Raw genomic sequence first — 11,117 nt, 5'->3', positions numbered from 1 at the left:
ATGGTTTAGAGAACTGAGATGGCGAGCGATTTTTTTCGAGCAATGAAAAAAAACGAGCGAGTCCTTCAATAAAGTTTTTTGTGACTTGGAGAGATTTTGAAAAGTGAGTACAAGCTCTCATAAGGCAATGCCAATGGTGAGTACAATGATAAAATTAGTCGCACTCTCTACAAATGAGGCATCTCTCATCTTGGCCGAGCTCTGGAAAAGAAACTTCACCCCACTGCCATCTGAGGCGGCTGTCTGAGGTGCGATCTAGGCCATTAAATCAGAGGGACTCTAATACCAACTTGAGTTGTCATCAATATCAGTAGCCCAAAATAGCATGACACTCTTTGCACTCATCATCGCTAGTTAGAACATGTCTGCACTGACTAAGACTACTTTGGAGTATGTGGTACAGCTTTTGAAAATAAAAAGAAGAGGAGAATCAATAGAGATTCTCTTCATGCTGTATGTGTAAAATGGTGAAACTTCAGTTGGATGGTCACACTGAGGGCTAAATGGTGGCCCATGTGCATGCAACAAGTGTGTGCTGAAGGTTAGGACTCTCTCTCTCTCTCTCTCTCTCTCTCTCTCTCTCTCTCTCTCTCATATGAAGACTGCATGGAAGGGCGCTCTAACTCTGCACTGTGATGCGCAATATTGCAATGCTCTTTTTCCTACAGGTTATAATTGAAGAAGCCCATGATGGGCTGTAGCCTAGGCTTCTCTCTCTCTCTCTCTCTCTCTCTCTCTCTCTCTCTCTCTCTCTCTCTCTCTCTCTCTCTCTCTCTCTCTCTCACTCTCTCTCTCTCTCTCTCTTAATATCAAGAACCATATTTTATTGACTCATAAAGAACCCACACAATATTGACTCCATTGAAATTGCTTAAGCTTTTGAACGCTACTTGAATCCAACCCTTGAATAAGTTGAGTTTTTGCAATTTTATATTTGCAATGTCAGAACAAGTCCTTTGCAAACCAGGATCCATTCACTCATTGGGAGTACTAAATTTTCTGTTGACGCCAGCAAATATATGTGGAGGGAAATGTTCCACCATCTTTCGCAAGACACATTGATGATAATGTTCTCCTTCTTCAAAGTTCTCCAGATAGCCAACTGCTCGGTCAACTTTGTTAATTTTCACATTTGGATTTGCAAGGAGATTACAAGCCATCGCAAAACCGCAAAGTCTAAGGGCTACTCCTATAGCTGCAAAAAGAGGGTGGACCTCAAGCTGGATCCAACGGTTGCCTCCGCCCATTTTGATTCCCTGCTCTGCTGCCGATGCTGATGTTGACACAATATTCCACGAGGACATTATGTGCGCTATTAGATATTGTAGCTTCAAATGCAATGATTTGATTGTTTAAAAAATATAAAAACCTCATTAATATACCCTATTAAAGGGCATTAGTTTTGCTTGTGAACACTGCTCGAACCAGTCCGCGCCGGCGCGGACTCGTTTCGATAGCTTACACGCAAGGATAAGGTGGAGGCAACACATGGCGGCTGGAGGGGCACTCTAATTGCAACAAAAATGGTCGGCTTGTGTGAACACTACTGGAACCAGTCCGCGCCAGCGCGGACTGGTTTTGACAGCTTACATGACATGGCTTATAAGGCGGATTCATCTTCATAATTGGCATCACCGTCATTGGGTGTGGTGGCATCGGTGGCTTCATCAAGGTTGTATATGGATGTACCGGTTGCAAGCTTGGCTCCAGCTTTGGCTGCTACGATGGCTGAAGAATTGAACGCTGCACGGGCGGCATATGAGAAGTTGGTGTTGTAGCAGCATTGGCATCAACGAGGGCTTGTTTTGCCTTTTCAGTAGCAGCGTGGACATCATGTGAAGAATTTAGTTTCAGCCGCATGGCAGGAGGGCTTCGTGGCATCTGCAACAATGATCTTGGTGAAGGATCTTGAAAGGCATGCCAATGTCGGAAATGTTTTGTCGGCTCAACAAAGGTTGCATAGGACAGTGGGGAATCACCAGCTCGGCAGCAAGCATTGTGTTGAAATTAGGCAGGGCCTCAAGCGTGGCTACATGAGTAAGATGCGGTAGAGCAACTCGGGGCAGTATTATGGCAGTCCAAAGAGCAATATTGTAAACATGCTGGTATTGGACGTTGGCTGCCTGAACGAGAACTGCAGGGCATCATCAATATCAGCAGCAGATGTTGTAGGAGCAGTTGCGGCATCAATTGGGGTAGTAAGGCACTAGTTTAATAGCAGCAGCATGAAGGGGCAGCGCCATGGAGGGCTTCGGGCTCTTCGATGGACGTGGGTTATAAATTACGGATCGATAACGGCTTGCAAATGATATCATGTTGAAGGATCGTCCAGGAGGGCGTCCACTATCAAAGACGCAGAGGCAGTGCATTGTGTGAGAGATTATATTAGTTTGTGTGTGTGTGTGTGTTACTCAAAAAAAGAAGATGCATGTGTGTGTGTGTGAAAGAGAGAGAGAGAGTGTACACACGTAGATATGCGGGTGTATTGGATTGCGATGAGATGATTTGAGCGGGATACATGGGGTTGTTATATAGGTTGCGATAGGATGATTTGAGCGAGTGTTTTTGGATGGCCAAATCTTTTAAGATTCTTGTTGAAGCCATCCAAGGGCACACAGATCCTTGGCAGGGGGGCATGTCATGAGGCAAGCTAGTGAGGGAGCGAAAATGCAAGTGCAAAGGGGGGAGCACATATTATTATTTTTATATGCAAGTAATGTGTTTGTCTGTAGGGAAGAGAACATGCCCCGACTAGTTTAGGGCAAACAATTTTTTTAAAATTAGCTAATGACGATAAGATCAAACACCAGATTTTGCACACCGATTTCAATCCACCCTTGGATGGCTCGAACAAGAATCTTAAAAGATTTTGCCTGATGGAGAACATCCAAAAACTCTTTAAAATCTAATGGCCTCTACTAGCATGGCCTTCCACAGATCATGATTAGGCTTATAGGTGGAACCTATTTTAAGAGGTATTGGGTTGAGAGATTTGAGTTTAGCGGGACTAAGCTACGGTAGGCAAAGCTAAGCAAAGCTGGTCTATGATGGGCCGAGCAACGCTATCGTAGAGCTGAGAGCTATAATTAGAGAAGACCTGCTGAGCTAGGCAAGATGAAGACAAGTGAAGCAAGATGGGAGAGAAGCATTGAACAGAGAGGTAGACAAAGAGAGTACTTTGAATAGAGAGGTCTACACAAAGAGTGCTTTTTCGAGAACAAGACCCTACCTTTGCAACTCGTTCACACATGACAACTAGATGAACTTTAGTGTTTTCTTGAAAAAAATCAAACGAATGTTAGGTTTGATTTCCTAAATTATGGATTTGATGGTGATTTGGTAAGGGGTTTTTCTCCTTTACGAGTTTGTTGGCTTCATGGGTTTTACCCCTTTTTACTATTTTGATTTAATTGTCACTATAAATATTAAACATCGTTTATGTTATGTGGTGGACAACTATTTCTTTGATGTTTTGGTTGTCCAATGATTATCAGCATGTCTTTTGTCAATAATGCCCTATCCATGCCCATCTCTATAATACTTGTATGACATAACCAAAATTAAGAATGATTTCCTCCTAGAACATACATTTGTGTCTTTAAAAATTTGTTTGCAGCTTTATGCTCAAATTCTGTTGTGTGCAATAAGCACACATTACTGTGTATGGTCATCAACGAGGTCAGAGACTAGTGCTTATGTTTGATAGTCACATGCAGGAGATCAAAGTTGACACTATTAGGCAACAAGTTTTAGCATTGATGGCAGAGATTTCTCTCTGCATCCTCTCACTTTTTCATAGAGCAATAAAAGTTTGAGCCCAAATAAAATAATATAGGAGAGCATCTTTATGCTCTTGATCATGAGGTTTCTCAATTTTACAAGGTTATTTTGTCTACTTCTCATAGACTTACTGGAAGTTTGTTAGTTCTAACCTTTTTTAGTGTTTTTGATGCATCCGCACTTAACCGCTTTATATGTACTTCTATGACCAGCTACTTTTTGATAATTTTAAATGTATGACCCATTTGTGTACTGGAGAAGTTGGTCGAATTTAAAATGACATCAGTATTTTCTTCAATATACCTTACGCTCGCATCAATTTGTCAAGGGTGTTGCTCATATTTGCTCGGAAATTGGCTTCGCTCGGTTTTCTTTGCTCGTTGATTGGAAAGCCTTAATTGAGTGATCTAAGTTTAAATACTTTAAAACTTCAACTTGAAGAAATTTAAAAACATTGTGCGCGTGACACCATACATTGCACACGTGACACCACACATTGCACATTGCACACGTGACACCATTAATTTCAAAAATGTTGATTATTGGTTTAAGCATCAATAGGTCTCAAGCCAGATTCGGTTATAATAATATGATAGCCAACATTATGGCTTCCATTCAAACAATGGCTTAAATCCCATATCTTAGGTCTATCTAAGAGTTTGGGAGATTTTCCACCAGCAAGATGTTTGTTTACATTGCGCAAAAAATCACGCTTGAGAACCTCGGTGGGCTCTGGAATACATGCAAGCAAGCGCCTAAAAATATACGAGAGACAATATATATCAGATGCCTTGGTGAATGGAGGAGGATTGGTGCTGATATTTTCAGGGGAATTCCATGGATAATCTCTCTCAAATTGAGCTCTACATTAAGGGGTGATATTTGGCAGCTTGGGAAATGTTGCCAAAGTGTTTGATGGTGTACTTTGTCCCCAGTCCGCAATGCTAGCATACACTCCTCGCTCGCCAAAATGGAGTAGAATATTTCTAGTGTGTAGATCATTGTGAATAAATTCATGACTATGCACGAATTTAATCGTCTGGAGAAGAGCATTGCATATTGGCAAAATGTTGTCTGTGAACTGTTGTACAGTTCCAAATTTGTGTTGGAACTCTCTGATTGCAGGCTTGCTTCCATCATGATGACATGCCTGAATCCACTGCTCAAGATTACCTCCATTCCAAATCTTGAAGATCAACATATGTCTTTTGCTATACCGAACAAGAGCACGGGGCAATATCATGCCACAATGCTGAACAATTGTAGCATTGCCTCCTCTAGCACGATCTGCAATGTCGGCTTGCTTCCTATTTGGTCTTTGTATATCTTCGCTGCATATACGGGATCTTTGCTGAGAGGATGAGCCACTGATACTTGTTTCACATTTGCAAAACGTCCTTCACCTAATTGGGGTGCTTGCAAGTGAAAAATGGAATGCTCCCCAAGTAAGTGTAGGACAAGAGGACACATCGTATCATCCAGGTTTATAGTGGACGACTGGGCACCTGATGAAGGAGGTACATCCTCTTCTATCCTAGGACGTTTTGAAGAGCCTTCGATCTTATCTTTGCTCTTTAATTCTGAATGTAGCTGTGCTACAAGCTTCATTCGCTCTTTGATTAAAGGTTTGGTTTTGATTTTTGGATTAACCATACTTTCAAAACTTCTAGTGACCTGGTCTAATAATTGCTTTACTGTATTATGCATCACTCCATTAGTGCGCAGAGTTGGGTCAAACAAAACTGGGAATGCACTGCACAGCTTCAGCCAACAATGTTCCACAAGTTCAATCACAAAATCATTGAACTTTGCCTGTAGTGGATCAAATGCTTATCACAAATGATTGTCTAAAGCTCCATAGAGAGACAAAATCAGAGCATCACTAATAATTTTGCGATGCTGACGCGTTAACTTTGTCTCTACCATGAATGAAGCCTGAAAATACATGAAGGAAATATAAGTAAGGCAAATCCAGAATAGAAAAATTTTTGACATATATGATTGTTAATAAATCTAAACAAAAACATTTCATGGCCAATAATAACCTCCACTAATGAAAGATCTTAACATTTCATGCATCATAATAATAACAATAATGAAAGACTCGATGGTTAAATCATTCAGGATTGAAGAATGTAAAATATATATCTTCTCCCTACAGTGCGACACGGGGTCAGCAACAACCAGAGACGAAGAATTCATTAAATCCAATCTCCTTGCAGTGCGGCACGATGGTCAGCAACAACCAAGAACAATGGATTTAAAAACTCGAAACCTCTCCCTGCAGTGAGACATGGTGGTCAGCAACAACGAGAGACGAGGAAGCTATTGAATCCAATCTCCTTATAGTGCGACGCGATGGTCAGCAACAACCAAGAACGATGGATTTAAAAATCCTAAACCTCTCCCTGTAGTGCGACATGATGGTCAACAGCAACCAAAGATGAGGAATCTATTGAATCCAATCTCCATGCAGTGCGACACGATGGTCAGCAGTAACCAAGGATGATGGATTTGGCAACCCTAAACCCCTCTCTGCAGTGCAACACGGTGATCAACAACAACTAGAGACTAGGAATCTATTAAACCCAATCTCCTTGCAATGCGACGCAATGGTTAGCAACAACCAAGGACGATGGATTTGACAACCCTAAACCCCTCTTTGCAGTGCAACAGGTGGTCGGAAACAACCAAAGATGAGGAATCTATTTTTTTAAATCCAATCTTCCAATAGTGTGATGCAATGGTCGAAAATAACTAGGAAGAAAAGATGCATGATAGTCAACTCCTCCCTGTAGTGCGACTCGATGGTCAGCAACAACCAGGTACGGAAAGTCTAATTGTACAACGTAAGCTACTCCCTGAAGTGCAACACGGAGGTCAGCAACAGTCAAGGACGAAGCGTCTAAATTCTAACACTCCTTGCAATGTGTCACGAGGATCAACACAGCCAAGGACGGGTGTCTAAACATGCAGACTAACACTGAGGTGTGAGCAAAGCTCCACAGCAACAGCGGTAGTAAAAAACAAAATACAAACTAAAGCGAGGTGCGAGCAAAGCTCCACAACAACAGTGTTAGCAAATTAGCTGCAAAAGAAAAGAAAAAACACTATAAGAAAAATTACCTGCTCTGTGGCTCGCTCGGGATGCTCTATGCTTGCTGTCTACTGCTTTTTCTAAAGCTCTAGATAGCAACTCTGTCTCTATCTCTCTAGCAATCACAATCGCGGCAGTTCATTTGAACTGCCATGGTGCCCCTTTTTTTATAAGTATAAATATATTTCGATCGAAATATACTTTGATCAAAATGTTTTTTATTCGGATATACGCGTATAATATGGATATACAACGTATAAATCTGTAATATACGTACAATTTATAATATACGGGCATATAAATGCAACTTAATATACAATCCAAACAAAGTTAGAGAAAGTGGGGCATCCCTGCTTCACCCCACTAGTAGAATGAACAAGGTCTGAAAGACACTTCTCATATAGTGCCATGTGTTAGGGTTTAAACCTACTTCCATCCTATGCCTATGTGCACAACTCCTTGTGGTGCTACTCTCACACACTCTAGTGAGAAACATGCCTACACCTAGAGAAGCCACTTGTCTCCTCATGCCCACCTACCTAGGTGGATGCACAAGCATCTTCCACTTCCATCTTTAGCATATACTAATCCATCTATAAATGGAGAAGCATTGTACAAATAATACACCTAATCAACTTATATATTTTGTATTATTTTGTACTTGGCTTTTCTGCATCATTTCAATTAGAATTGTTAGCGTGCAAACAACAAGAAAAACAAGTGCCTCTATAGCCTGGCACGAATCACACCGTCAGAAGGAAGAACTATTACATCGTCGAAAACACCTGTAAACACCTGTAGGGATTTATGAAAAAAAACCCTTCAAGCATGAAACACACTTGAAACTAGTAGAAATTGAGGACATCATGACAAAGCTCGCCTTATGGAGATGTTCGTAGAGTATCCATAGGAAAAAAACAAATGAAAGATGAAAGAGTTATGGCCACTCGAAACCGGGGGTGTACTCTTTCTTGCTTAAAAATGATCTCTCTAGAAGTTGTGCAGGTGTTACAGCTATTAAAATGGGGGTCTTTCTTATCTTTTATCCCCAAAAGTTTCCTCTCTCTTCTCAAATGACAAGTTTCTCTTTGTAGGCCTCTTTTAATTGGTTCATTTTTTGCCTTTTTTGGGTAGAAAATGAGGTGTTGATGACCTTTTGACCAAGGGAATGGGGTGAGGGCAAGTGTCCAGTGGACCAAAATGGGACAAGATGCCTAGGCAAGCAGTGTGGATAGCTAGAAAAGGCACCCCTCTCTCCCCAAGAGCCCACAAGGCCATCAACGCATCAAGCCAAGCTCTTGTTAACCCTCATGGCCCACGGACACCCTATCGCCTACGATGGACGCATATTATGTATTATTTAGAGTCAGGTACCGGGCTTGTCGGACCAATAGGAAAAGGGTAAGAGTGATCGCCGATGAGAGGCGCACTCTAACTGGGACATTCAAGGGATTAGTTGGCTAAGCATGGGCGCCCAAGTGTGAATGGGGTGAGCTCATATAAAAGCGAACTAAACCTAATTTTTACTCATTCTCTCATTTGTGCAATAGAAGAGTGCTCTTGCTCCATCTCCATCTTCTTCTTCTTCACCTCCTCGTGTGTGTGTGTGTGTGTGTGAGAGAGAGAGAGAGAGAGAGAGGGAGAGTGTGTGTGCGATCGAGCATTACGAAGGCACAACGGCGGCGAAGCGGTTGAGCGCGGCACGACTGCAGCTTCTTCTTCATCGCAGCGAGGAATCCACCACGAAGGCGAGCGTAGAGCGGTGAGTGACACACCCCTTGCTTTCTTGAGCTTGCTAGTTTAGGCTTGTTGTGTGCTTGGAGCCGTCTGCGGCTCGCACACGGTGTATTGGCAAGTCCCTTGCTTCGACAGTGCGGCAAGGAGCGCACATTTTTGGCGCCGCTGCCGGGGATATGCCCTACACTAAGCTCGGTTAGCACTTTACGCTTTTTTGTGGTGCAATTTCTATCATAGGAAAGGCAGGGAATGAGTGTGTGTAGTTGTGTGGAGATTTCTGTTTTTTGCGTTTTCTACGTTTTCTGGTTTGCACTGCACAGTTAGCATTTCTGCGTTTTTTGCATTTTCTGCATTTTCTGGTTCTGTCAAGTTTCAATTTCTGCATTTTCTGTGTTTTTTCAATTTTCTGCATTTCTTGAGTTTTTTCAATTTCTGCAATTTTTGCATTTTTCAATTTCTGCGTTTTCTGCATTAAAAAAAAAAAAATCCAAAAAAAATCCGAAAAAATAAAAACGCGAGTAAGGGGGAGGGGTTAAATTTTCGAAAATAAAAAACGTGAGTTTTAAAACGGACGGGTTGGTTTGTATAAAAGATAGATCGGGATCGGGATCATTTCCCCAAGCCCAAGCCCAGGCCTCAGTCCTATGATATATACTAGACTCACTCCTATATATATACCCTACTCCCTCAAGAGGGAATGAGAGCATGTGGGACAAGTCCTCCACTCTCCTCCCTTCTCTTCCCACTTGCACCCTTAGACTTTCTAGTTTGGGCCTAGTTTCCTACTGGAAATTGACAGTTTTAGGGATTCCGAGGGCATAGAGTGACCAAACGGAGGGCTGTAAAGCACGACACGACCCTCTGACCGAGACGCTCGTTTTGAGCTATCATACGCTCTATTCTATAGCCGGGTCAGAAAAAAAGGACCAAAAAGTCAAATTAAGGAACGACTTGGGTTGCAAAACACCCAAAAATACTAGGTGAGCAGCCTTCACGGGCACTCACTGACACTTCTAGGGGATCAAGTCATATGAACCTACGCTCTGAATGAGTGTTAGAGCACGATCACATTGGTAGTGCCTCTGTTCATACGGACACCCATTACCCATCCACGATAGGCTCTAGACCCTCAGCGGGGACACAAGGTAGCACCACCCAAGACCCTAAAATAGCCGCTAGTGATTCCTCCTCCGACTCGGAAATCATGGAAGCATACCCTACCCAAAACACTGAGAGAGAAGGCCATGCACCTCCCGAAGCTCCACAGCCTAGTACTAGTATGTTTAGCCGTTTCATGGAAACATTAGGTAGAGCTACTCGCTCGGAACCTGATGCAAATGAAGCACACGAAGGGGGTGGGGCAGTGGACTCTCCTTTCACATCGCACGTGGACCCCACACCCCCAAAGAGTGTCCATGTGGATATCCTACAAACTTCTTACCAAGAAGGCCCTGTTGAGCTGCCTCCTTCAGAAGTTCCCTCTAGAGTACCGTTGGTGACAAGTAAAACCACGGGGAGCAACATTGCTTCTACCTCACAAGAAACCGTTAACACGTCGACTCTAGAAGGATTGTTCATTAATGATCATTGGACATACGACCTCCACACTGAGGTGTTGACGGATCTACACTCTGGCCACGCCTACCATGTAGGATGGATAGAGATTGTACAATCCACCTCTAGTGCCACGAGCATCGAAGATCAATAGAAAATGATCTGTAATGTTATCCATGGCATTATTCAATCAGAAAGGCAAAACCGAGGGGTAAATATAATCTCAACTGGCCCCATGAGATTTCTGGATACGAGCAAGGCTCAACAGCCTACTCTATCACAAATGGAGACTCCTCTAATGAGCCCCATGGACTCATCTTACGTCATTTCACCTGGGGTCTCTATGCAATCTGAGCCTCCGAGCGACAACTTTAGCTTCCCTAACTTGGCTCAACCCTCTATTAAGGAAAACACAGTGCTCACTCCAGGGATAAGCGTGACAGAGAATGTACAGATGACATCTACGGTTAGCGCAGTTCCACTACCTAGTGTCGTAGTACCTAATATGGGGCCTCGACCGTATGTGCCTCTAGCCCCTTATGCACACATGGCCCCCACACCTCCAATTGTACCACTTGCTTATGCTCCTCGAGTGCCGCTCCCTAGCTCTTATCCGAGTGGACCTATGCCCGGTTATGTTCCATATCCTGCATCATCCACACATATGCCAAGACCGGTATCCGTCCCTCTCCCACATATGATTCCAAGAGTACCTCCACCAGCCCTGCCTCCTCACATAGGTGACTTGGCAGCGTTTGCTCAAACCATAGGTCGATCTATCGCGGAAAATATGCGTCACACATCTGATAGAGAGCCTAGAAGTAAGGCAGTACAAATTGCCAAACTCACGCAAAAATTCAATGGGGACGAAGATGCTAGAAAACACATTGAAGTGTTTGAACAAGTATGTGATTCCTTAGGGGAACGCAACGAACTACATAAGTGCAAT

General features: G+C 42.9%; 1 protein-coding gene and 1 pseudogene across 1 annotated transcript; both read right to left on the bottom strand.

Moving 5' to 3' along the window:
• Positions 1–974: 974 nt before the first annotated feature.
• On the bottom strand, positions 975–1,304 carry LOC147428423 (uncharacterized). Its single transcript, XM_086496842.1, has one exon. The coding sequence runs from the start codon at positions 1,302–1,304 to the stop codon at positions 975–977; it is 330 nt and encodes a 109-aa protein (XP_086352968.1).
• Positions 1,305–1,850: 546 nt separating this feature from the next.
• On the bottom strand, positions 1,851–2,243 carry LOC147428422 (uncharacterized; annotated as a pseudogene).
• Positions 2,244–11,117: the final 8,874 nt, after the last annotated feature.

The sequence above is a fragment of the Adiantum capillus-veneris genome, chromosome 23 (genome assembly GCF_014529385.1).
Source record: "Adiantum capillus-veneris isolate H3 chromosome 23, ASM1452938v2, whole genome shotgun sequence".
Taxonomy (NCBI): Eukaryota; Viridiplantae; Streptophyta; class Polypodiopsida; order Polypodiales; family Pteridaceae; genus Adiantum; species Adiantum capillus-veneris.
This window is presented reverse-complemented; position numbering and strand designations above follow the sequence as displayed.